Source organism: Ovis aries, chromosome 2 (genome assembly GCF_016772045.2).
Source record: "Ovis aries strain OAR_USU_Benz2616 breed Rambouillet chromosome 2, ARS-UI_Ramb_v3.0, whole genome shotgun sequence".
NCBI classification, from domain to species: Eukaryota; Metazoa; Chordata; class Mammalia; order Artiodactyla; family Bovidae; genus Ovis; species Ovis aries.
In genome coordinates this window covers 240,968,372-240,996,327 of record NC_056055.1, presented here as the reverse complement: position 1 = coordinate 240,996,327, position 27,956 = coordinate 240,968,372, and the positions used below count along the sequence as shown (strand labels likewise).

The 27,956-nt window shown below is 44.7% G+C and overlaps 2 protein-coding genes across 8 annotated transcripts; one reads left to right on the top strand and one right to left on the bottom strand.

Moving 5' to 3' along the window:
* Positions 1–20: 20 nt before the first annotated feature.
* On the top strand, positions 21–16,036 carry MTFR1L (mitochondrial fission regulator 1 like). Of its 7 annotated transcripts, none has more exons than XM_042244540.2 (8): positions 21–77; positions 2,604–2,759; positions 3,079–3,222; positions 3,632–3,736; positions 6,491–6,600; positions 7,031–7,242; positions 8,501–8,822; positions 12,856–16,036. In XM_042244540.2, exons 3-8 carry the CDS (start codon positions 3,208–3,210, stop codon positions 12,959–12,961), a joined length of 870 nt encoding a protein of 289 aa, XP_042100474.1. In that variant the 5' UTR covers positions 21–77; positions 2,604–2,759; positions 3,079–3,207; the 3' UTR covers positions 12,962–16,036. The 7 variants fall into 7 exon arrangements, with proteins under 7 accessions (XP_042100474.1, XP_042100473.1, XP_004005154.1 ...); XM_042244539.2 differs by having other exon boundaries at positions 21–105; XM_004005105.6 differs by lacking the exon at positions 2,604–2,759.
* On the bottom strand, positions 7,958–27,407 carry AUNIP (aurora kinase A and ninein interacting protein). The gene is given in 5 exon segments (XM_004005104.6): positions 7,958–13,074; positions 13,077–13,088; positions 15,008–15,826; positions 17,268–17,409; positions 27,249–27,407. Coding segments are annotated over 5 exon segments (1,110 nt in total). The 5' UTR covers positions 27,333–27,407; the 3' UTR covers positions 7,958–13,021.
* Positions 27,408–27,956: the final 549 nt, after the last annotated feature.

Here is a 27,956-nt window from a genome sequence, read left to right as displayed (position 1 = left end):
TCGCTTCCGGGGGGTGGGTCAGCGGAAGTGAGGGCGAGTGAAGCTGGGCGGCCCGCTGTGGTAGGAGGGGCCGTGAGGTGAGTGAATCCGGAGCCGCAGTCTGAGGTGAGACTAGGTCCGAGTGCCGCCCCAGAGCGGGAACGCGAGCGGGAGCGCGGCCGTCCCGCCCGGCGTGTCGCGCGGCCGAGTGCCGGGCGCCGTGCGCTGCCCAAGGCTGCTGGGCCCGCGCCGGTTTTCGTGGCAACTCGTGTTGTCCGCGACACTCGGCTGAGGGGAAACTGAGTCCCCGGGGGGCAGTTGCTCGCCCGAGTCACCCAGCCGCACCAGAGGCTTCTCGTTTCGGCCGCCTCCTCACTTCCTCCGGGACCCGGCGCCGGGCCTTTGAGTTCATGGGCGCCCCCCCACTCCCGAGCCGAGGCGAGAACTTGGCCGACCTTGACCCCGTCTGGTCGGGCTGTTGCGGGGGGAAGGGAGGCGTGTCCTGGACAAAGGCCCTCGCGGCGGCTCCCCCTCCCCCGGCAGAGAACGGCGCTGAGCGCAGCGGCCTCGGCGGGGACCGGGATGATGCGGCCGGGCCCCGCTCGGGAGGCGCTGGGAGACCGTGTGTAGAAACACCAGGACAGCAGACCCGGAAAGGGCAGTGCGGGTTCGGAGGTGGTGGGAACTAGGCGCACGGCCAGCGAGCCGTGGGGAGTCTTCTAAGCAGACACTTGTGCAGGGTTCAAGGCTAAGTCGGCGTTCTCGTTGGTTCGTTTCTTAACAAATGCTCGAGTGCCTGCCGGGTACCGAGCGGGCTCAGGGCTGCACCTGGAAGCCCCGCCCTTCGGACAAACTGCCCAAGCTACACCGTTATCTGGTTACTGCTGCTCCGGAGGAAACGCGGGACGCCGGTACGGGAAGGGCAGGCAATGCTTCAGCTGAGCTCCAGGGGTAATTGAGGATGAGCTTGGTGAAGAGGCTGGTAGGGTTTCGAGCAGAGGGAATAGAGTAGACAGGGCCGTTGAGGGGCTGCAAGGCCAGTGTGGGTGGAGGGCAGGGGAAGGCGGGTGTGGCGGTGAAGCATGCAGGGACCAGAGTGGAGAGGCCTTGTCGGCTGGGAGAGAAAGGCAGGGAGGGCCTGCTGGCCATGCTGAAGAGGCTTGGTGTTATCTTCTTTGCTCTAGCAAGCATGAGGGGTTGAAGCTTGGCAGAGATCTATTCCCAATGTGTTCCGAAAAGAGGCCTCTGGCTGCCACGTGAGGGTTAGGCCCAACCGAGTTTGGAGGTAAGTTTGGAGAAGTAGTGGCTGCAGTGACTGAAGTGAGAAACACAGGGAAGCACTGTTGTGTGGAGCTTGTGGCAGACACTGACACTTAGCACAGAGCCTGGCACACCGAAGGGCTTATAAAAAGTCTTGAGCGTTGCTGAGAAGATGGAACCCAGGTTGGAGGCAGGAGGATCTGGACCAGACCTGGGTGCTTCCTACTCTGCCGTGGCCGCTAAGTGACCTTAAAGCAGCCCCTCTTTTCTAGCTTCCTTTCCTCATGTGTCGCAGAGTAAATACCTCCTCTCTCAGAGGTGAAGAGAGACCCTCCAAGGGAGGTTTCTGGAAAGAGCTGGTTAGTCCAGCCTATCCCCTCTTCAGAGGCTGCCCTTGGCTCTGCACTGACTCCTTACCTAGAACATTCCCAGCCCTGGAGACCTGACCATTACCTGACATGCCCCCCCCCCCCACCTTTATGGCCTGACCATACTCTGTTCTTTATACATCTCTTCACCTTCTTTTCCTAGACCTGTGTTATTGTTGCTGTTTTCTTTCCCTTCTTAGCTCCTCTGAACTCACTATGGGGCCTTGGGGCCAGGGAACTGAACTCACCTGGCCAGCTGCCTGATGTGCCTTTCTTAGACAGTGATATTCAGCCTCTGGTAGAATTAGGTATTTGAGTCCTGTCCCTCTTCTAGATTATGAGTTCCTTGAGAGCATGGCTGTGTCTTACTCTTTCCATAGCCCCTACAGTGCCCAGCATAGGTCCTGGCACAGAGCGAGTATTAAGTGTTTGATGAACAAGGGACTGAATGAGTTCATTGACTGCAGCTGCTCACCATGCAAGGGCAGCTATGAGGAACCCGCCCATCTGTGTCTTGTTTCAACAGTTCATTAAGTACTTTAAAATCTTATTTCACTGATTGACCTTCTTGGTATCCCTGAGTGGCAGCTCTTCCTATCTTCTAAGAGAAACTACATTCTGAAAGATTAAGTAACTTGCCTAAGGCTATTAAGCCAGTTGAAGGCTGAGCCAGGATAAAAAGTTTTAGCTCTTCCCCAGTAGCCCGGTAGACTGAATTTGGCCAGACTGGCTTCATTCTCCCATTGTCTGTTTCACTCACATCTGCCTGGTGTAGTGGCCCAGCAGAGCTAGGCTGGGTGGCACATGCTGGACTTTTTACATCTTATCCTCAGGAATGAATGTTGGACTTGGATGGCACCTTACACTCTGCCTTTCCCATGAGCTTTTTTATCTACCAAAGAGTTCTATTTACATCGAAGTTTGTTTTTATCTTACCAACTTAAAAATTTTTTTTAATTGAAGTATAGTTCATTTACAACATCCTGTTTCTTTCAGGTATACAGCACAGTGATTCAGTTATACATATATATTCTTTAGAAGTTTTGCCTCAGGAAACCTAAGGACTCAGGAAGGCTCCCAGCTTTGGCCAAGCTCACATGGTGCATCTGAAAGTAACCTCTAACAGTCTGGATTTGTAGAAGCCATGGTTGGGTGAGCACAGCCTCTTTGGCTGGTTTTCTTCCCCTGTGAAACATCAGAGAAGCCTCACTGTTAGTCATGGGCTTCCCTGGTGGCTCAGATGGTAAAGAATCTGCCTGCAATGTGGGAGACCTGGGTTTGAGCCCTGGGTTGGGAAGATTCCCTGGAGAAGGGACTGGCTACCCACTCCAGTATTCTTGCCTGGAGAATCCCATGGACAGAGGAGCCTGGTGGGCTACAGTCCATGGGGTGCAAAGAGTTGAACACAACTGAGTGACTTGTATGGGCTTGTGTGGTAGCCACTGAGTCTCCTGTGGGGATTGTTTGACAGGAAGAGAAGTCTGGTGTTCCTTGAGATGGCCTGATATGAAGGCGTCACACTCCCTGCCTCCCCAAGCCTCTAGCGCTGCCCGGTGGCTGCCTTGTCCTTCAAGTGCAGGAGCCAGTTGAAACATCAGGAATGGAAGCCAATGTGGTAAGGGGCGTTCCCAAGGCAGGGGTGTGGTGGGGAAGATTAAGCACTAGACCTGCTAAAGTTCTGTAGGAAGTTCTGAGATCCTCAAGTTAACTCTTCCCCAACCCAGGCTTGGAATTGAAGGGTCCTGCCTTCCATCCCCTCCCTCCAGGCAGAACCAACTATGATATTGGAGCAGTTAGGGGGTCAGTGTGTTTCCATCACTCTGTGTAGTGGGAAGGGAGGGCCGCTAATTCCTCACCCTTTTCTCTGGATCCTCCCAGCATTTACTGTGCCTCAGCAGCAGCAGGTGTCCTCTTATGTATCTGGCCAAAGTGAACGTTGACTGCTGCTAAAGGGAAGGTAGGGGAGAGGATGGGGACAGCAGTTGGATTTTTTCTGAGGTTGTGGCTGTCTCTCTGTGCTTTAGACCATCCCAATCTGGCAAAATAAGCCGCATGGCGCTGCTCGAAGTGTAGTGAGGAGAATTGGGACCAACTTGCCCCTGAAGCCATGTCCCCGGGCATCCTTTGAGGTAAGTGAGCTGGAAAATAGTGGCCCAGAGTGTACGGGGAGTGCTGCTGCTTCTGTGGCCCAGACTCCTTGGCGTTGCCAAGACAGGCTGCCTTCCTGATCACATCTGCATTTTTCAAAAAGAATTTAACTGCTTTTAATGTATCCTGGTCACTGTGGCTTCCTGATTGCACCCAAACCTGTGACCACAAGTCAAGCTTCCAATCTGCTCATAAATTAATCATACTGCATCTTTGATGCCTCTGCTAAGCAACTCAAATTTCATCAGGCTCCAGCAATCCAGTGTGTTAGAGTAGGCCAAAGGCCCCTGCTGAACTGGATCTCCAGACTAGCCATGTCTGCTCTGAGGTGTGTGCCTACAACCCTGGCAGGTCCCCTCACAGAATACTGAGTGCTGTGTGTGATTTTGAGATGAACTCTGCTTTTCTTTTAATATGGTGTTGTCACTCAGGGCTTCCCTGGTGGCTCAGACAGTAGAGAATCTACCTGCACCACGAGGGACCCAGGTTTGATCCCTGGGTCAGGAATATCCCTGGAGAAGGAAATGGCACCCAGTATTCTTGCATTGGAAATCCCATGGACAGAGGAGCCTGGTGGGCTACAGTCCATGGGGTTGCAAAAAGTCGGACACAACTGAGCGACTAACACTTAAACTGCTTTTCTTCACCAGCTCTAAGGCTTGCCCTGCTTAGCTACCTATTTACAGTATTTCCCTGATGTCTTTATTCCTCATCCCCTCTTTTCTAGCCAAGTTTAGCCGTTCTTTACTGGGCTATTTCAGTCTCACCTCTGCCCAGGGGGCCTTTAGCATTCACTCTATAGTAAGACTCCCTTGTGCAGTGGAAAGCTAAGTAGCATTTATTGGTCCTAGCTGCCACCCTGTAAGAACTAATGGTTAAGCATCAGCTCCAAGTTAGATGCTTAAGGTCTGTGCCTTTGGGGAGCTGGAACACAAAAGAACTACTTCAGCTTTCTGCCTACACAAAGGAGACAGAAATATGTGCCTGAAAAGATGTAGGCCTGGGGCGAAACAAGTGAAGGAGCTGAGTTTGTATATCGGATGCTGAGCTGCAAACTGTGTGCTTATCTGGAGTCTGAATTGGAATGGGTTTGGGGTTCGGTGCAGGGTGCTATCTCTTGACCCAGATTGCCGGTTATTGCCTAGGGCTGAATGTGGCCCTGGCTGCCTCAAGCATCAGGAACAAAGGGAAGGACAGCTCGGAAGCATGAGTCAGTCATGGTTGCCCCCACATTTGACTATAGCCTCTCCAGTCCTTTGGCTGGATGCTGCTGGGCAGAGATGATCAAGGGCACAGGCTCCCACAGAGCAGAAGTAGTAATACCAGCTACATTTATGGAGCCCACACTGTGTGCCAGGCACTGTGCTAAGTTCTTTATATTTGTTAACTCATTTAATTGCCAATAGCAGAGGAGCCCTCTGGCTAATCAAGGAAAGCAAATGGAGGCGTCCCCTAAATGGCCCATCTTAGCATTAACTCCTGCGTCATTAGCTCCTTTGTAACCTTGGAGCATCACTTCACTTCTATGAGACCCAGATTCCCTATCAAAAAGTCAGACCTATCAGTTCCGGATCTACCTACTGAACAGCCTATAGCAGAAGCATCTGAATTTAACTCATATATAGGTGGATTTTTGAGAGACTGCCTCTAGATTTGTTGTAAATTGATTACCTTAAATATTTTTAAGGGAATCTTACTGATTTATTTTTTAATTTACCCATATGAAAATATTAAATTATGAAAAAAGAAAGGGAAACAAGTTGCCTGTAATCACGGAGTCATGACACATGTTTTAGTTCTTTCCTGTCTTATTCTAAGCATATATTTTTCTTTGTTGTAAACAGTCAGAATATAATTGAACCTTCCTAATTTTTCATTTAACATGGTGTCACTCAATCTCCCTGTTCCCTAGTTGTTCATTTGGGTGGAGGAGCTATTTTAAGGAATTACATTATGATTCCTTTTGTCTAATTAGCTATTTTTTTAAAATTTAAATCTAAATAATCAAATTATCAACTTTGTTTCTAACAGTGTTGCTGTAACATGTAGATCCCAGTATGCTACAAAGGTGTAAAGAGCTTGCCAGGAGAAATTTCCTGTTGATATAACAGATTGTCCATGTCCTTGCATCTGTATTCTCACAACCAGAAGGCTAGACAGTGGGCATCTCTGTTAAAAAGTAACTCTTGCCAGTCCTACTGAAGACTTCTTTGCTCTAGCCAGGGGTCAACAGAGAACCAGATAGTAAATATTTTAGGCTCTGGGCCATACCGGTCTCCATTACAGCTACTTACTTCTGCAGTTATAGCTTAAAAGCCGTGACAGGTAAGACTTAAATGAGTGTGACTCTTTTTTTCCAATAAAATCTTCTGATTGCTCTCCACCTTCCCATCCATGCTCCAAACCGTAGCCAGACTAATCTTTTAAAACCTCACATCTAATCCTTACTTACTTGACCTTTCAATGGCTCATTATTTCAAAGCTCCTAATTCATTTGCCAGTCTCTCCCAACTCCCTACCACTCTATCCTTCCTGTTCCAGCCATGCTGAATTATTTGTAATTTCACAGACTCTTTCTTCTGGCCTCTTATTCAAACTGCCTCCAACTGGGACCTCCTTTAGGAAGTCTTCCCTATACCCAGTGTTGGATTAGATGTTCCCCTATGTATTTTGCCCAGTTTCCAGTTGTCTCATCATGATGGCAGTAAATGTTAATGAATTTTCCTTCCCCACAGACCCTGCCCAACATCTCTGACCTGTGTCTGAGGGATGTGCCCCCAGTTCCTACCCTGGCTGACATCGCCTGGATTGCTGCAGATGAAGGGGAGACTTATGCCCGGGTCAGGTAGCTGAGGCAGTAGCCTGCCGACTGGGGAATGAAAGAGTGAGATGGAGGGCAACAGGAGTGAGAGTAGAACCTGGCTGTGTTCCTTTTATTTTTTAAGAGTAAGGAGATTAACCTCCTTTGTTTATTTAATTTTTGGCTGCACTTGGTTGCTGTGCGCAGGCTTCTCATTGCAGTGGCTTCTCTTATTGCAGAGCATTGGCTCTAGGGGCATGGACTTCAGTAGCTGTGGCACACAGTTCAGTTGCCCTGCAGCATGAGGAATCTTCCCAGATGGGGGTGCAACCCTGTTCCCTGCATTGGCAGGCAGATTCTTAATCACTGGACCACCAGGGAAGTCTGGCTATATATCTCTTGCAGGAGTGTATGATGGAATTTTGGAAGCAGTGCAGTGGCCCATGTCTCTGACACTTTTCTCTCCCTGGTCCAGGAGCGATACACGCCCCCTGAGGCACACCTGGAAGCCCAGCCCTCTGATCGTCATGCAGCGCAATGCCTCAGTGCCCAACCTGCGTGGGTCGGAGGAGAGGCTCCTGGCCCTGAAGAAGCCAGCCCTGCCAGCCCTCAGCCGCACCACCGAGCTGCAGGATGAGCTGAGCCACCTGCGCAGCCAGATTGCCAAAATAGTGGCAGCTGATGCAGGTAGGAGCCTCTGAGCCAGGACCAAATAGCAGGCTGTTTGTTTTTGCTTAGCTTTTGGACAGGATAGGGATAAGAATGGTCCTTGATTCGGGGGTACTGGAGTCTAGGGCTCTGGACTGCCCTAAAGCCTGGCTAGCCTGTATAACCTTTGGATGGTTTCTGTCAGCCATTTGGGGCAGACTGGTTGGGTTAGGAACAAAATCTTCATTTAATCTGGGGCCCCATGCAGATTCCCTCCTGCAGCCACAAAAACCAGCTCTCTTCCAAATGTCTTTTAAGATCATGTCTTCCATGAGTGCTCCATGAGCTTCCGACTTTCCTTTTCAATATGAGAAATAAGTGTTCCCTACCACTGAGAGATATCCCCCTTTGTAAGCATATTTTCCGTTTCCTTGCATTCTGACTTTCTACCAGAGACCACCTCTCCATCCCTCAGCCTTTCTGTCTGCAGTTAAGGGAAAATCAGTGGGAATGGATGGGCTGACCAGATGTAGGAAATACCAACAGGTGGATCTCTCCCAGGATGCTCCGTGTTTAACCCTCATATTCCTCCCATTCTCACTTTTTTCCTATTCATTGACTCAAAGTTATAGCTCCTAAACCTTGTCAGTTGGTAGAACATGTGAAAATCATGGTTTTCTCTCTGAAATTTTTATGTATTTAATTCCCTCATGTGGCAGTTTTATAGAGAAAATGGACTTGAATTTTCCATATATAGTTGTTTGCTACATTTTTTTTTAATCATCCAAGAGACATGCTGAAGTAGTTTAGGAAAAATACAAAAATATTCCCTAGAAACTTAGAAATTGAGGAAATTCTCTCCATTAAAATTTGGAAACTGGGAGAACTATCACCATTCTGGTTTTTGGCTGTAGAACAGTTCTAGTCACAGATAGCTGCATTTAAAGGAGCACAGTCAGAAGCACTGGCCTAGTTAGAGAAAAGGACAAATTCAGGCAATGGTTCTACACTACTGCTTCAGTCTAAAAAGTGCTGTCCTTCCATTGCCCACTGCAAAATGGGAGCTTTTAGGAAGCAAGGCCTTTATGGGGTGGGTCTTTCTGCCCTTCTGAACACTGGAAAAGCGTAGTACTGCTACATCTTCTTGAGATCCTGAGAGGGGAAGGTAGTTGGAGGAACCCAGAATGTCACGGTGTCAGCCCAGGAAATGAATATTTGGTAGGCAGTGCTTGTGGGGAGATGTAACTGCTGTATTTTAGCCCCAATGTCCATCCATGCCTATTGTTTTCTCTTTCAGCTTCGGCTTCTTTAACGCCAGATTTCTTATCTCCAGGAAGTTCAAATGTCTCTTCTCCCTTACCTTGTTTTGGATCCTCATTCCACTCTACAACTTCCTTTGTCATTAGTGACATCACCGAGGAGACCGAGATAGAGGTCCCTGAGCTTCCATCAGTCCCCCTGCTTTGTTCTGCCAGCCCTGAATGTTGCAAACCAGAACACAAAGCTACCTGCAGCTCATCTGAAGAGGATGACTGCGTCTCTTTGTCCAAGGCCAGCAGCTTTGCAGATATGATGGGTATCCTCAAGGACTTCCACCGGATGAAGCAGAGCCAAGACCTGTAAGTATACGTTAAGGAGCTTATGGTGATCATTTTGGGGGGCGGGCAAAGGGGGCTGTGCTGGGTCTTCATTATTCCACTCGGGATATGGGATCTTCGTTGTGATATGTGGGATCTAGTTCCCTGACCAGGGATTGGACCCAGGCCCCCTGCATTGGGACCTCAGAGTCTTAGCCACTGAATCCCCTATGCTGGTCTATTTACTGTTGCCTGTGGCCAATTATCCAATAGAAAGTAAATACTTACATAGTAAATCCTCATTAGTAGCAATGTGTAATTTCATTCACAAAGCTTGCTGCCCACTTGCTAGTGCCTGGGGACCCCAGTTTGAAAAAAGAGGAACACTTTACATTTGGTTGGGGTGGTCTAACCCAAGCAAATGTTACTAAACAGAGGTTTAATAAGAAGGCTCATCTAATCCAGCTTCTGTCCTCCAGTGAGGCTTCACCACTTTGGTTCTCATACTGCTAGTAATAAGTGTCCCTGTGCCCCATCCTTCAAAGTACAGTTGCATAACAGTTATTTTAGTATCTCAAAAAAGTAGACTTGGTGGAAGGAGAATAGCCTTTAAACAGTGGTCCATTATTCAAACCAACCCTGGAAACAGATTGACGAACAAAGCTTTTGAGATGCCTAGTGCCTAACTCTGGCTGCCTATCAGAATTGCTTGGGTTTGTTCAAAATGCACCTTAAACTTACCAAAGCAGAACACCCAAGGAGTAGAACTGTAGGTGTTTCTGATGGGAGTGTGAGGGGATCTGGAAAATACCTACCATGAGAAACTCATCTAGCAGAGAAGCCCTAGAGCTCCAGCCTGAGAGTCACCTGCTTGCAGTGTTTCTCTGCTGCATGGGACATACCAGAAGTGTTTATTTAAATGTAGATTCCTGGGCATTGAAATATTTGACATCTTAACCTCAAAGTCCAGAGGCCAGGTGTGCAGCTGTATTTTTTAATGCCGTTAAAAAGCTGTTTTCAGCCTCTTCAATAAATGATGCTGGGAAAACTGGACAGCTATATGTAAAAGAATGAAATTAGAACACCTCCTAACACCATACACAAAGATAAACTCAAAATAGATTAAAGACCTAAATGTAAGACTAGAAACTAAAAAACTCTTATTAGAGGAAAATAAGCAGAACACTCAATGACAGAAATCAAAGCAAGATTCTCTATGACCCACCTCCTAGAGTAATGGAAATAAAAACAAAAGTAAACAAGTGGGACATGACTAAACTTAAAAGCTTTTGCACAGCAAAGGAGACTATAAGCAAGGTGAAAAGACAACCCTCAGAATGGGAGAAAATAATAGCAAATGAAACAACTGACAAAGGATCAATTTCCAAAATATACAAACAGCTCATACAGCTCAATGCCAGAAAAACAAACAACCCAATCAAAAAGTAGGGGAAAGACCTAAACAGACATTTCTCCAAAGAAGACATACAGGTGGCTAACAAACACATGAAAAGATGCTCAACATTGCTCATTATTAGAGAAATGCAAATCAAAAATACGAGGTATCACCTCATATCAGTCAGAATGGCCCTCATCAAAAAGTCTACAAACAAAAAATGCTGCAGAGGGCGTGGAGAAAAGGGAACACTCTTGCACTGTTGGTGGGAATGTAAATTAATACAGCACTATGGAAGACGGTATGGAGATTCCTTAAAAAACTAGGAATAAAACTACCATATGACCCAGCAATCCCACTCCTAGGCATATACCCTGAGGAAACCAAAATTGAAAGAGACACATGTATACCATTGTTCATTGCAGCACTATTTACAATAGATAGAACATGGAAGCAACCTAGATGTCCATTGAAGATGAATGGATAAAGAAGTTGTGGTACATATACACAATGGAATATTAGCCATAAAAGAACACGTTTGAGTCCGTTGTAATGAGGTGGATGAACCTAGAACCTATTATACAGAGTGAAGTGAGTCAGAAAGAGAAAGATAAATACCATATTCTAACACATATATATGGAATCTAGAAAAATGGTTCTGAAGAATTATCTATAGGGCAGCAGTGGAGAAACAGACATAGAGAACAGACTTATGGACATGGGGAGAGGGGAGGAGAGGGTGAGATGTATGGAAAGAGTAACATGGAAACTTACATTGCCGTAAAATAGATAGCCAATGGGAATTTGCTGTATGGCTCAGGAAACTCAAACAGGGGCTCTATATCAACCTAGAGGGGTGGGGTAGGGAGAGAAATGTGGGGAGGTTCAGAAGAGGGGATATATGTATACCTATGGCTGATGCATGTTGTGGTTTGACAGAAAACAGCAAAATTGTGTAAAGCAATTATCCTTCAATAAAAAATAAAGAAAAATTGTTGAGTGGATGCAAATAAGCCAGTATCTGCAGACGTGTAAATCTTAAATTTCAGAATTATCCTTTGTTAAGTGTCCTAGTTACAGAACCCATCTGTGAACCTACAGATTAATCAGTCTGTAGCTATACATGAGTTAACTAGGGCTCAGACGTTGTACATTGTTTGCTTATTCATTTATGCCATTAAAAATTATTTTGCCTAAAAAAAAAAAAAAGCTGTTTTCAGGGCTGGGGAGGTGAGGGCTGCCTCCTGGAACGATAAAGTTACGGTGACTCACCTCACACAAGATCCCTTTTTGTTTTCTGGTCCCATTTTCTTCTGAAAACTAGACAAGGGTGCTGGTAGTGGATCCTACTACCTGTTCCTAGTCAGGCTGGTCACACAGACCCCCCAGTTCTTTGATTTCCAGCATTTCCAAATTCAGCTGCTCCTGCTTTCTTCTTCTGATCAGTATTTTATAGATTGACTCTCCAACTTTCTTACACTTGCCTCTTGTAACAATTAGATCTGTGATCCCCTACTGCTAAGCCCTTCTTCTCACTCATGCCCTGGGATCTTTTCTCCTTTGTTGATAGAAGGAGCTGGGTTGATGAGTAAGAATGGGAAAGTAGTCCTGTCCTCAAGGTTCAGAAATGTGACAGAGTGAACTGCCTCTTGGTTTGGTTTTCAAGGTTTAATAATAATCTTAGCCCTTATATGACCAATAAAATGCCTTCATGAGGATGTATATATGTAAGTTCACTAGGATTTCAAGCAACTACTTTCCAGGAAGATACCTGAGGTTATCAGGTAATTTGAACCTACCCTAATCTGGAACTGGTTTTGCTCCCATGGGTCCCTTATAATGTGAACATATAACTGTAAATTCTGGATTGCTTATAAGATAGAGACAGAAGGTGGGATCAGAAGCTTAGCCACGACAGGCCAATACCAACAGGTTAATGGTCCTTTGCCCACATTTTATAGCCATTGCAGGGAATAGTAAAACCATGTCTAATTAAAAGATGAGATCTGCAAGCTTGGTTTTAAACTCTGGACTCTTCGCTTACTGACTAATGACTTTGGGCATAGTCATAACATTGCTGTGCTTCAATCTCCTCATTGGTAAAAAAAAAAAAAAGGTTGTAATAGCTTCTACCTCATAAAAGAGTGTTGTGAGGAATAAGATTGTATTCCAATACACAAAACACTTCTCAGGACAGAATAAGTACTCAATCATTTCAGTCGCTCAGTCGTGTCCGACTCTTTGCGACCACATGGACTGCAGCATGCCAGGCCTCCCTGTCCATCACCAACTCCCAGAATTGACCCAAACTTATGTACATTGAGTCAGTGATGCCATCCAACCATTTCATCCTCTGTCGTCCCCTTCTCCTGCCCTCAGTCTTTCCCAGCATCAGGGTCTTATCGAATGAGTCAGCTCTTCACATCAGGTGGCCAAAGTATTGGAGTTTTAGCTTCAGCATCAGTCCTTCCAATGAACACTCAGGACTGATCTCCTTTAGGATGGACTGGTTGGATCTCCTTGCAGTCCAAGGGACTCTCAAGAGTCTTCTCCAACACCACAGTTCAAAAGCATCAGGTCTTCGGCACTCAGCTTGCTTTATAGTCCAACTCTCACATCCATACATGACTACTGGAAAAACCAAAGTACTCAATAAACAAGCTATTATTCTATTTCTAGGAGCCGGAGTTCACTGAAGGAGGAAGATCCTGCTGTTCTTATCTCTGAGGTCCTAAGGAGGAAGTTTGCTCTGAAGGAAGAAGATATCAGTAGAAAAGGGAACTGATATCACTCAGCTCTGCAACTCAGTCTCACGCTCCTGGAATTCCTTCAGTAGCTGCCTTCCTCACCGCAGATGTTTCTGCCCATCAGTTAAAAATCTGCAACAGTCTTGCTGAAAGCTAGAGCTTGGACTAAGAAGAGCTGCATCATATGTTTTCCATACTCAAACCTTAGAAGCTAACGGACTGTTTTGAGCTGAGACAGAGGTAATTATATACGTTGGAATGTCTCAGTTTAAAGGGTGAGATACAACTTTCTGGTTTTTCCTTTCTCGTGTGTGAAAGTAAGTCCTAAATGAAAGACTGACTTCACTGCACTAGACCCCGTAACTGGTCTCACCGAACACTTTGTGCCCAACTGTCACTCACTCTCAGCCGCTTCCTTGCAGCAGAGCAGGGCTGAGGGGAGGGGGCTATAAATGTATGTGCACGTTCACAGGGCAGGGAAAATCTTATGCTGCTCCATCATGAACTGACACCAATGCCCAGCAATCATTCTCTCCCCCTTCCCTAACACTTAACATGTAGAGGTTGGGCCACTGGACCCGCCGAGGCTTGGGATACTGCTGGGAGGCCTGGGCTGTTTTTTTCTTAAATATATTTTGTAATACTGTACAGCCAAATCTACCCTCCAAGGCCCTGACGCCTCATTGGTTCCACTGATTGAAAGCTCTTTCTCTTCCATGGACTTTAAGCCCAGCAGGGAAGAGAAATGAAGAGGTGAATCTTCCAGGCCCTTGACTGCTCCTTTGCGTGGGGCCAAGGTTTGTACTTACTATACCATGCATGACTCAGATGCCCTCAGGTCCTTTTCATTACAGTATGTATCCTGTGTTTGGGTTGAAGCATTACCTGACATTAAAGGAAGGATCTGGAGAGATACTGCGTTGGTTGTGTCCATCTCTTGAGTTGTGACCACCCAGTATCCCCCACAGGTATAGAATTCCTATTAATTTCAAGGTATATGAGCTTTTGTAAACAGGTTCCTGCCTTTATAGGAGGAAGCTTCTTCCCTAGGGAGCTTCTTGTTCCCTTTAGAAACACTTAACTTCTTAAAGCCAGTCCATCCTATAACTTGCACGCTTGCCCCTAGAGGCTTATTTTTAAGCCTCCTACATACCACACCTGCAACATGGGAAACTGCTGCCCGGTGGATGATGTCTTGAATAGAACACAAATCAGATTGGATTTGTGTTCAGATCAGACCCATGGCAGTGACGGAACATTGCTTTTTCAAAAAAACGAAATTGGTAATGTTTTAGTTACCATCAGAGCCAGCTTTGTAAACAGTCATTTATTTGGATTCATAGTTTTACAAAGGGAGTTCTCTCCCACCTTGTAGTAGAAGAATGATACAGTCACGTTTAGATCATTATAAGTCAGCCCTTTTCAGGGAGATGTTTAAACATATATAACCTTAAAATGCTGTAAAGTTACCACAAAAATAAAATAACAAAACTACTTAATCATTCTACTTCTCTGTCTATCCTCCCTGCCCCTGTATGCCTGGGTCTGGGAGAATTGCCTCATCACTCAAAAAAGTCAAGAATAATGGTGACAAGCTTAGGTTGAATGGGTAAAATTACAGCCAAAGATTAGAAAAACACATATCCATAAGCAGCAGCTTCCAAGTCAGAAGCATCTAAAAGGGCAAAGAGGTCCCTCTGTGCAGGCTGCGTAGCAGGCTCTAGTGGAGGGATGAGTACCTGCCCTGCCCCTTCAGTGCTCACCACAACTCATGCAGGGAATTCACCAGCCACCTCATCCTCAGGGCAAGACATGAAGCCAATCACACTGTGTCAGCAAGTGGTACCACCTGCTTTATTGACACAAAGAAAATGCTCAATAACAACAGCTTCATCCCATGCTTCCCTCCCACCAAAGATCATTCTCCTGAATGACCTTTCTAAAACAAAAATCTTCCATTCCCCTACTCAAACATATTCACCCCTTGAAGATGTTTTCTTATATGTCATTTCTAGGTACTTTTAGCACCGAACACCCAAACCCTCACAAAGACATTTAGGCTTGGTGCCTGATAACTTGATTACCTTCAGAGTCCTGGGTAAAGAGCAAATCAGGCTGCAGATTGAACTGGGTGGTCCTGTCCTGGCACTGAGCCCAAAGGCTATTAGGAACCTGCCCATAGCCCTGATTTTGGTCATTGGTTACATCTCGGAAAGGAGCTCTAGAGTTGTGGGCAATGACCCGCTGGCCCTGAGAATCCTCGGTGAAAAGCTGACTCCAGGGGTCCTTGTCATTCCTTTCACTGTCCCAGGAAAACTCAGGAATAGGGCAAGAGCTTTGTTTCACAGCTTTCGTGTTTGCTCTGTGCTGGGAATCCTTGTATGTTTGAAGGACAGGGGCCTGCCTGTTGCTTTTGGCAGACACATTTTCCCAGTTAGTCTTATCCAAGAGCTGATGGCCCTTGTGCCCAGTTGTTTTACTGTGTCTCTCCACACTCTGATAATTATTTTTCTTAGATCCATGAAGCCATTCCCTTTCACAGGATGAATCCTCTCCCTCTTTTTGGTCCAGCAAGCAAGAACTCTCCAGGTCTTGGGTGAAGGAGCAGGCCAGTGAGGCCTTACTCTCTCCAGCACAGACTGAGGTATCAGGCCGGGACAAAGACGGCACAGTCAAGTATGGGGTTCCTATTCCATGGTGGCAAGAAGCCTTCAGAGACTGAGGAGAAAGTCTAGCTTCCTGGATGTCTGCAGGGGTTGAAGTGGCTAAAGGGGGTGCCATGAAGTCATCCCGCAAGCCCTGGGTCAGATGTTCCATCTGGGCTGTGTCTTCCTTAGACTCTTTGTTGGTCCAACTTTCTGTATGAGATGAAACACTCCTCTGGTCAGCACCATTTGTCTTTCCTAGTAAAACAGATGAACAAATTTTATTCTGCAGGAAAACTCCACCTGAGTAGGATTCAGGTGGCTTTTTCTGTAATCAGTGTTGGCTACCATACTACCTTTGATCTTCCTGCTTTCAATCTCTAGTCTAAAACACAGCTCTTATATTCCCCTTCTCAAATATATGGGTGCTTGCTTTGACCTACCTAATAAACATGGCATATAATCAGACCACAGCCTACTCTTCACATTTTCATATTATGGGTTTGTGTAACACAATAGGGCAGATCAGTTTTGCTTTTGTTTTTTATTTAACATGTAGTTTCTTCTGAATAGTGATGCTGGCCAAATATTACTCCTGGATATTATACCATTTTTGTAAAGTCTCACAGATCACATTAACCAGCCAGCTCAGAAATCTGCTGACAGAATGTAGGTCTCCTGCTCCCCAAATATTTCATGGAAAATGGAATAAAGATACAATTATTCGCTAAGTCAATCAGTAGAAAGGACAAAACTATTAGTGTCCAGCCTGTATGTTTTATCTGGTGTGGAATGGATCCTGTCTGCCTTAAGGATAAATGTAACATGAAATTCCTACTCCCCCACAAATGATGCCAAGATCTAATTATAAACAAAGCTGATAACTTTCTTTCCTTCTCCAAGAAATATACTACAGAAATTGTTTTTTAAAAGCGTTCTCAACTTTTTCTAAGATTTCAATATAGACTATATAGAATATATAAGAATTTTGAATTGGAAAGTGGTTTTGAAAAAATCTGCACGCGTTGCTTAAAGCAAAAGATCGTTTTAAGTTTTTGTTTCTGGTAGGGAGAAAGCATTTTGAAGGCTTAGGCAAAGCAGTCCTGGGAATGGCACCAAGAATTAGAACTCTTCCCAGCACCCTTCCACTGACAAGAATCCTGCTGTGTAAGCCCCAGCCTGCTCTGAGGCAGCTGGTCCCCAAAGAGAAACATGCAAACAAAGAATTGCCAAGGAATGAGACACAAGCCAACTTTATGCCAAGCTTTCTGAGGAAAAAACACCTTTGAACTTTGATTAATTTGAGAAGCTTCATATAGACATAGCAATTATCAATTAATCTTATACAGACTACTAACTGTGGCCAATCCAAGACATATACCTTACTAATACATATACCTTACTAATGGCTCCCCTCTGCACCCCCAATCCTCAAGTATACCTTTCCTCACTGCTCTGTCAAAGAATACCAGTATTTAGTTTTAGACTGTGATAAACAGAACCAGAAAAGCATGTTTGTAAAAGCTCGTATATATTGCTTTCCAAAAGACGATGTTTTCTTGTGCTTTATAACTCGTCTAATAAGTCAGCTAAGTTTAACACAAAGCACTAGTGACACCACTTCTCATAAATGTTGCAGCTTGGAAAAATGAGTGCCCTCCCTTTTGCACCCTGATGGCTTTCAGGGTGCTCACCATACCTGGCTGCAAGGTGAGGAAGGAAGCAATGCTGGTCTGCCGAGTGCCTGCAGATGGACAGCTTCTTTGAGTAAAAGAAATTTTAGCTTTTCTCTCTCCAGGAAGGAGTGTTAACATTTTGGTGCCTGACTTGATTAAATGTGTCTAAGGAAGGGAAGAAAAAGAATAATAGAAACGATTAATATCAAGACAGCTCAGACAGGAAAGACTCAATAAACACCAGTTGCCCTCTTGGAACCACACTAGATCTTTTGGACTCCACGCATAAACGCTTCTCTAGTTTTGGCTGTACCTCACCTTCCACCGTTTTCTGCCATACTGATGGTGTCTGTTTTTCCTCAAGAATCATATATTCAATTCTAGCCCATTCTTTGTGCTTCCCTGTAGAAATCATCAGGCTGACTAAAAAAACAGGATCTGTTGAAGGGATTCCACAGAAGATAGTCTCTCCTTTATACTTAAAGATAATTTATGATTCTACAGCAGCAGCAGTTGATTCATTTTCAATAGTTTTCAAATAGTCACATAGTGGTTTAACAGCATGGCTCCCGAGTCACACAGCTGCTCAAATCAACACCAGTTTTGCCACAGCCCATTAGCTGCATGACCCTCTAGAAGTTGTTTGATCTCTGTATCATTCTCATCTGTGAAATGGAGACAATAACAGTACCAGGCCCACAGGGCAGTTAGGAGGATTTGGTGAGTTAATTCATATAAAAGGCTTACACAATTCTCATACATAGACAACATTTAATAATAGTTGGCTGTTAAGAAGAATGAGATGGCTGGATGGCATCACTGACTCAATGGACGTGAGTCTGAGTGAACTCTGGGAGTTGGTGATGGACAGGGAGGCCTGGCGTGCTGCAATTCATGGAGTCGCAAAGAGTCGGACACAACTGAGCTACTGAACTGAACTGAAGAAGAGCAATGAAGCAGCACAAATCTCACTACACTTATACTCATCCCATGCTCCTTTATTTGTGATTTGATTTTGTTTCTATTTGCTTGTTGTGGAATGCCCAAAAAGTAGGGAAAGTAGGATTATATTAAATTTGGCTGTGAAAGTCAAAGACAGAATGAGATTTGCCAATATTCATGTACCAATTTCACGTACTGTTGAAGTGTTCAGTTCAGTCGCTCAGTCATGTCCGACTCTTTGTGACCCCATGAATCGCAGCACGCCAGGCCTCCCTGTCCATCACCAACTCCCGGAGTTCACTCAGACTCACATCCATTGAGTCAGTGATGCCATCCAGCCATCTCATCCTCGGTCGTCCCCCTCTCCTCCTGCCCCCAATCCCTCCCAGCATCAAAGTCTTTTCCAATGAGTCAACTCTTCACATGAGGTGGCTAAAGTACTGGAGCTTCAGCTTTAGCATCATTCCTTCCAAAGAAATCCCAGGGTTGATCTCCTTCAGAATGGACTGGTTGGATCTCCTTGCAGTCCAAGGGACTCTCAAGAGTCTTCTCCAGCACCACAGTTCAAAAGCATCACTTCTTCGGCGCTCAGCCTTCTTCACAGTCCAACACTCACATCCATACATGAGTACTGGGAAAACCATAGCCTTGACTAGACAGACCTTAGTTGGCAAAGTAATGTCTCTGCTTTTGAATATGCTATCTAGGTTGGTCATAACTTTTCTTCCAAGGAGTAAGTGTCTTTTAATTTCATGGCTGCTTGAAGGATTTTGAGCATTATCTTGCTAGCATGCAAAACAAGCACATTTGAACAGTAGTTTGAACATTCTTTGTCATTGCCTTTGGGATTGGAATGAAGACTAACCTTTTCCAGTCCTGTGGCCACTGCTGAGTTTTCCAAATTTGCTGGCATATTGAGTGCAGCAGTTTAACAGCATCATCTTTTAGGATTTGAAATAGCTCAGCTGGAATTTCATCACCTCCACTAGTTTTGTTTGTAGTAATTTTTCCTAAGGCCCACTTGACAAGGAGACACTTGCTCCTTGGATGAAAAGCTATGACAAACCTAGACAGCATATTAAAAAGCAGAGACACAACTTTGCCAACAAAGGTCCATATAGTCAAAGCTATGGTTTTTCCAGTAGTCATGTACGGATGTAAGAATTGGACCACAAAGAAGGCTGAGTGCCAAAGAAATGATGCTTTCAAACTGTGGTGCTGGAGAATACTCTTGAGAGTCCCATGGACTGCAAGGAGATCAAACCAGTCAATCCTAAAGGAAATCAACCCTGAATATTCATTGGAAGGACTGATGCTGAAGCTCCAATACTTTGGCCACCTGATGCAAAGAGCCAACTCATTGGTAAAGACCCTGACTGGGAAAGATTAAGGCAGGAGAAGGGGACGACAGAGGATGAGATGGTTGGACAGAGTTGGATGGCAACACCAACTCAACAGACATGAGTTTCAGCAAACTCCAGGAGACAGTGACGGACAGGAAAGCCTGGCCTACTGCAGTCCATGGGGTCACAAAGCTGGACACAACTTAGCAAATGAACAACCATGTACCAATTTGGAAGTAGGCCTGAAATTTGAACCCATGTTATTAATTCTAGCCCAAAGTTGACTTCATTTTAACATTTGGAAAATCCTGGGCATAAAATTCATAGACTTGTAGTATTAGTATGGAGTATTTCCTTCCACCATACAAAACTAGAAAACTGAATCAGATGCAGAAACAACTGATTTTGGATGATGGATAACAGGCAGTGCAGGACTGTGATCCCTGAAAGCAGGAGAAATAAGGTGGAATCCTGGATCACCCTAGGTAGCACTTGTCAGATTGCACTGTATGTAGAGAGATACCTAGGCAGAGCACTGCAGTCTTGGTGAACTGAGCAGGCTGAGACTGAAATTTGGGGAAAGATGAGGTGGCTGGGATTTGCAGCACAGAGAAGTACATCCAGAAATCTACACAGAGAGCCCTTCAGTTCATTACTGAAAACAAACCCACCTGTGTGGTAGTCAAAACCCCATGAGGTCAGACAAAAAATGCCAGGAAGCGCAAGATGAACAATTCCTAGAGCTCACAGGGCTGGGAGGGTTCTCGCTAGCCACAGAAGAAACACTTTTTTTAAAATTGGAGTATAATTGCTTTCCAGTGTTGTTAGTTTCTGCTCTACAACTAAGTGAGGAGTGAAAGTGTTAGTCGCTCAGTTGGGTCTGACTCTTCATGACCCCATTTATTGTAGCCCACCAGGCTCCTTTGTCCATGGAATTCTCCAGACAAGAATACTGGAGTGGGTGGCCGTTTCCTTCTCCAGGGAATCTGCCTAACCCAGGGACCGAACCCAGGTCTCCTGCACTGCAGGCAGATTCTTTACTGTTTGAGCCATATAACTCCTCCCTCTTGGACCTCTCTCCCACCCACACCCCTATCCCACCCCTCTAGGTCATCACAGAGCACCAAGCTGATCTCCCTGTAGTATACAGAAGGTTCCCATCAGCCATCTGTTTCACACGTGGTAGTGTATGTATGCCAGTCCTAATCTCCCAGCCCATCCCACCCTCACCTTCTCCCCGTGTCCACACATCCATTCTCTGCATCTGCGTCTCTTTTCCTGCCCTGGAAATAAGTTCATCTGTACCATTTTTCTAGATTCTACAGGTATGTGTTAATATATGATACTTGGATTAAAGACCTAAATGTATGACCGGACACTATAAAACTCTTAGAGGAAAACACAGGAAATATACTCTGACATAAACCACAGCAAGATCTTTTTCAACCCACCTCCTACAGTAATGAAAACAAAAACAAAAATAAACAAATGGAACCTAATTAAACTTAAAAGCTTTTGCACAGCAAAGGAAACCATAAATAAGATGAAAAGACAACTCTCAGAATGGGAGAAAATATTTTCAAACAAAGCAATAGACAAAACACCAATCTCCAAATTACACAAACAGCTTATGGAGCTCAATTAAAAAAAAGAAAAATCAAAAAACGGATGAAAGACCTAAAGACACATTTCTTCCTAGAAAGACCTTTTTAACATCAGTGACATTTAGCAGAATTAGTAGAAGGATCACCCCTTAGCAATTCTAAACTGGCCCCAGAACAAAAACTATTCCAAACCTGTCCTGCTATTGTTTTTCAGTCACCAAGTCATGTCTGACTCTTGGCAACCCCATGGACTGCAGCACCGTCCCTCACCGTTGCCCAGAGTTTCCCCAAGTTCATGCTTGTTTAATCAACTAGTCCTAACAAAGCTTAAAAACAAGCTGACTAGGACTTCCCTGGTGGCTCAGTGGTAAAGAATCCACCTGCCAATGCAGGAGACATGGATTCGATTCCTGATTCAGGAAGATACCACATGCCAAGGAACAACTAAGCCCACGCGCCGCAACTACTGATTGAGTCTGTGCTCTAGAGCCCAGGAGGCACAACTACTGTAGCCTGTGCACCCCAGAACCCATGCTCCACAGGAGAAACCACAGCAAGGAGAAGCCCACAACCGCAACTAGAGCAGCCTCCACTCTGCAACAAGAGGAAAGTCAATGTATCAGTGAAGACTAGCACGGCCAAAAATAAATATAAATGAATACTTTTTTTAAAAAAAGAGCAAGGTGATTAGCAAGTAACTACCTGCCAAAACAAATTTCAATATTCTCTGAAGACAACAAAATCCAGACCCCCAGCAATGTAGAACCATGGTCGAGCACCCAACAAAACATTGCTAGATATGTGAAATGCAGGAAAATAACCCATAATGGGGAGGTGGGGGTGGAGTGGGGGATCAGTTAATGGAAACAGACTCAGAAAAACCAGGGATGACTGGGAATTCCCTGGCAGTTTAGTGGTTAGGACTTCACCCTTTCACTGCTGAGGACCTGGGTTCACACCCTGGTCAGGGAACTAAGATCCAGGAACTGCAAGCTGACCTGTTAGGCATGCGTGCGTGCGTGCGTGTGTGTGTGTAAGATGACAGAATTAGCAAACTTTAAATATGCTCAAGGATTTAAAGGAAAATGTGAAAATAATTAAAGAAATAGAAGTTATGAAACATTCACTAGATGGGCTTAATAGATTATAGAGACTACATTAAAAAAAAAACAAAACAAAAAAAAACAGTGGGACCTGAAGTTATAACAATATGAACAATCCAAAATGAAGCAGAGTGAGAAACTGAAAAGAATAAATTCTTAATGGTCTATGGAGCACATATATAACAAGAAGTCCAAAAAACAAGGTGAAAGACGGCAGAAAATATACTTAGAAATAATGGCTCCAATTTTTTTGAGTTTGCTGAAAACTACAAAAAACTGTAATTGTTTTTTTCAAAGATGGCCAATAAAAAGTACCTAAGTACTACATTTTAGACCCAGATAACCACGATGGTGTGATCACTCACCTAGAGCCAGACATCCTGGAATGTGAAGTCAAGTGGCCCTTAGGAAGCCTCACTACGAACAAAGCTGTGGAGGTGAAGGAATTCCAGCTGAGCTATTTCATATCCTAAAAGATGATTCTGTGAAAGTGCTGCACTCAATGTCAGCAAATATGGAAAACTCAGCAGTGGTCACAGGACTGGAAAAGGTCAGTTTTCATTCCAGTCCCTAAGAAAGGGAATGTCAAAGAATGTTCAAACTACCACACACTTGTACTCATTTCACATGCTAGCAAAGTAATGCTCCAAATTCTCCAAGCTAGGCTTCAATAGTACATGAACCAAGAACTTCCAGATGTTCAAGCTGGATTTAGAAAAGGGAGAGGAATCAAAGATCAAATTGCCAACAACTGTTGGATTATCAAAAAAGCCAAGAGTTCCAGAAAAACATCTGCTTCATTGACTACGCTAAAGCCTTTTACTGTGTGGATCATAATAAACTGGAGAATTCTTCAAGAGATGGGAATACCAGACCACCTTTCCTCCCTCCTGAGAAACCTGTATGCAGGTCAAGAAGCAACAGTTAGAACCAGACATGGAACAACGGACTGATTCCAAATTGGGAAAGGAGTACGTCAAGGCTGTATATTGTCCTCCTGCTTATTTAACTTATATGCAGAGTACATCATGCAGCACAAGCTGGAATCAAGATTGCAGGGAGAAATATCCATAACCTCAGATATTCAGATGACACCATCTTTATGGCAGAAAGTGAAGGAGAACTAAAGAGCCTCTTGATGAAGGTGAAAGAGAAAAGTGAAAAAGCTGGCTTAAAACTCAACACTAAAAAAATGAAGATCAAGGCGTCCAGTCCCATCACTTCATGGCAAATAGATAGGGAAACATGCAGATGGTGACTACAGCCATGAAATTAAAAGACACTTGCTCCTTGGAAGAAAAGCTATGACAGGAATGGGCAAATTCAGTTCAGATGACCATTATATCTACTACTGTGGAAAAGAATCTCTTAGAAGAAATGGAGTAGCCCTCATGGTCAACGAAAGAGTCCGAAATGCAGTACTTGGGTGCGATCTCAAAAACGACAGCATGATCTCTTTGTTTCCAAGGCCAACCATTCAATATCACAGTAATCCAAGTCTATGGCCTAACCACTAATGCCGAAGAAGCTGAACAGTTCTATGAAGATCTACAAGACCTTCTAGAACTAACACCAAAAAAAGATGTTCTTTTCATAATCAGTTCAGTTGCTCAGTTGTATCCGGCTCTACAACCCCATGAGCTGCAGCACACCAGGCTTCCCTGTCCATCACCAACTCCTGGAGCTTGCTCAAACTCATGTCCACTGAGTCGGTGATGCCATCCAACCATCTCATCCTCTATCATCCCCTTCTCCTCCTGCCTAAAATTTATTACTTTGCATATAACCATTTGTCTCAAAAACTTATATAACCTTGCCTTGACCTCTATAGGAGGAATAGTCCTCAGAGCTTTCTGAAAAACTGTCTCCCAGATTATAATCCTCAAGCTGGCCCAAATAAAATTTCCCTTTTCTTAAACTATTAATTTTTCATTGACACTTGACATTAAAACTCATTCAGGCCTATTGGATAGCTAATCTAGGAAGAAGCAGGATTCCTGTAAAAGGGAATCTTTAGGACTTTGCTTTGGGCTGGAAATCTTAACATCAGAGGAACAGGAACTAGTGGAAGAACAAAAGTTTATAAAAGTATCTTTAGGAATAAAATACCAAAGTAGCTTTAGGAATAATGGCGTCAGTGACTACAGTCATAAGGTCCTGCTGCTGCTAAGTCACTTCAATCGTGTCTGTCTGACTCTGTGCCACCCCAGAGACGGCAGCCCACCAGGCTCCCCCGTTCCTGGGATTCTCCAGGCAAGAACACTGGAGGGGGTTGCCATTTCCTTCTCCAATGCATCAAAGTGAAAAGTGAAATTGAAGTCGCTCAGTCGTGTCCGACTCTTCGCGACCCCATGGACTGTAGCCTACCAGGCTCCTCCATCCATGAGATTTTCCAGGCAAAAGTACTGGAGTGGGGTGCCATTTCTGGCCTCCAGAAATCAGAGGAAAGTAAAGGGCCTAGAGATCCTGAAGAGAGGACTCCTGCCATGCACCAGATCAACAGACAAATGTTTTCATCATAACATCATCAAAGGAAAAGGTGTGATTTGGAGTGTCAGAGTTACAGACATAGAAACAAATATTGATTCTCCTCTTCCCTGAGGGATATTCCCTTTTTCTCTCCTAGCTCTCTTCTACTTCTCTTTCTAAATTAAACTGGTACACAGATTTCCCATCCACCTCACATAAATCAAGAATGTATTTATTCTAAAAGTATAAAAGGCTTATTCTTAACTCCAGAAGTAAAAAACACCCATTGCACATTTTGGTCATTTTTGATAAATATGTTTATTTCCCTACCACCCATTAATTAGCCTTTTCCCCTATATGTGGGGATAGATAGCATTCTATCTATGCTATAATATGATAAAACTCCTATTTTGGGGCATACTCATTCACACACTAGAGAAGAACAAAAAAGTTGACAAGCAAGCAAGATAACTTTGCTAATTCAACAAACATAGTTAACAAAAAATATAAGGCTGACACAGACTCTCTCTCAAGAACTCCTGTGCTATAGGAAATATGTTTCAGATTTCTGAAGTGATCTACATTTTAACCACTGCATAGAAGAAAGAGACTTTTGTATTTACTAAACAAGGTTACATGTTTCCTGTTCTTAATTTTAAAAACATACATTCTTTAACGAGTTATCTCATTTCTAGAAATTGATCCTGCAGACGATTTATTTGCATATGTACAAAAGGATTTGTGTATAAAACTCTTCATTTCATAAGTGTTTTAATAGCAAAAGATTAGAGACAGCTTCTTATCAAGAAAAGACTGGTAAACATAAATACTATATATACTTGCGGGCTTCCCTATGACTTACACAGTAAAGAATCCGCCTGCAATGAGGGAGACCTGAGTTTGATCCCTGGGTTGGGAAGATTCCCTGGAGGAGAGCACGGCAATCCACTCCAGTATTCTTGCCTGGAGAATCCTCATAGACAGAGGAGCCTGGTGGGCTACATTCCATGGGGTCACAGAGTCGGATGTGACTGAGCAACTAAGCATAGCACATATATACTTGCGATGGCTGAATCATGTACTCCAAAATTTGTATGTTGAGGCTCCAATACCCACATGACATTATTTGGCCACCTATGCTCTCTCACACTCTTTAGATCTCATCTGCTCCTGTTTGCCTCACTCTGCTTCAGCAACACTAGCCTTCTTGGGCTTCAGGTCAAGTACACGAATATATCTCTGTCTCACTCTACACACACACACACACACACACCAAGAAAGACCACTTGAGGACACAAGAATAAGGCAGCTGTTTTCAAGACAGGAAATCCTCACCAGAATCCAACCATACTGGCACCCTGATCTCAGACTTCCAGCCTCCAGAACAATGAAAAAATTAATTCTGTTGGTTTAAGCCACCCAATCTATGGTATTCTGTTATGGCAGCCCAGCTAAGACATTATTATTGCATATAATGGATACTATTTCATAACAGAATGCTATGTAGTCCTTAAAATGAATGAAGCAGCTTTCTGTGAGCCATATGAAATAATCCTTAAGATGCAGTGAGTGAAATAAGTAAGCTGCAGAACAATATATATGATGCTACTATTTAAAAGAATAGTTATGAATTTGCTTGTAGATGCACAGATTATCTCTGGAAGGATACCCAAGAAAGTTGTGGCCTCTGAGACAAGGAAAGGTTATAAATGTTAGATATTTTACCACATAAGTTAAACATATTACTACATACATTACATATATTACTACTACATAGAATTGTACCAAACAAAATAACTCGTCGAAAATATTCAGCACAATGTCCGGCTTAAAATGCTCAATAAACAGTAAATATTATTATCTCATACTTTTGTTTCTTTGTAATGACTAACAGAATCTTGCATATGTGCCAAACCTGTGTGTGATTTCCAGTTCTCCAAGTTGGTTGAACCTGGCTTAATTAACCTCACCTCAGTCTCCTTACTCCCGTACAGGTGATGATACAAATAATACATATTAAATACTTACTACAGTATGTGACATCCACTGGATGGTATTTTTCTGTTTTTCCTTTCTTCTATTTTTTTACCCCCTGAAGTTACCAGTCCTGGGCAGCGGACCCTCCCGGCGAGAACTTCCCTTTGCATACGCACCCACCCCTCCGCGTACTTGAGCCTCTGCTACCTTCCCGCAGGGATTCTACATTAAGCAGTCTGTCCGCTCCATTACGCTCCTCAAAGCAAAGTTTCTCTCCAACCTCTCCCTCACCTCGAAACCTCGCCGTCCCAGCCTCTTCACATGCCGCCCCACTCAGCCTGCCTGTCAGCCTTCCTACCCCATTTTCTTCTCTCCACTCTTCCCAAATCCCATTCTTCAGCCTTTTTCAGACTCCAGTCCCTCTCTCCCCTCAACTGCCAAATATGTTCGTTCTCGCCCCTCGACTCTACCTCCATCATCTCCAGGTTCACCCAAAAGCCTCTCTTCACACACCTTTGGGCCCCTAGGCCCTCCCGAACCACCCTCTCTCCCCCGCAACGACTCACCTGCGCTTTCCGCCTCTTCAGCGCCGCGGCGTCCAGCCACACGCCGCAGGCCTCCTCCTCCTTCTCCGGGTCTCTGCGCCTCATGGCCGCTGAGAAGACCAAGCCAACGAGACACCCGCTGGAAGCTCGAGCCACCTCACGCAACCGCCATCTGAGACTCTGCGGACGTTCGGATCTCCCGCCAACGCTGGGGGCGGAGCTACGCCGCGACCGCCCCGGCGCAGGCACCGCCCTCAGCGTCAGCCCCGCCCCGGACCAAGCCCCGCCCCCTTTCCCCAGCGCTGCGGTCTCAAGGCGTTAACCAGGACAACGGTGAGGCGTGGAGCGGATTACCAAGGCCAAGTTCATTCTGGCTTTCTGATCCAAAAGTTGTATTCGGAACTGTGTTGAGTGAACGCGTTCGCGACGCTGCACAAGGAATATGCATTTTCTTTTTGTTGAGTTAGTTGCACTCTCTTCCTCACAACTGTCAGATCTTTTCCTTGTCTTATCGCTGAGTTCTTATGCATACTTAGTTGCTTCAGTCGTATCTGACTCTTTGCGACCCTATGGACCGTACCCAGCCAGGCTCCTCCGTCCATGGGATTCTCCAGACAAGAATACTAGAATGGGTTGCCATTTCCTCCGCTAGGGGATCTTCCTGACCCAGGGATCGAACCTGTGTCTCTTGTGGCCTACCTGCATTGGCAGGCGGGTTCTTTACCACTA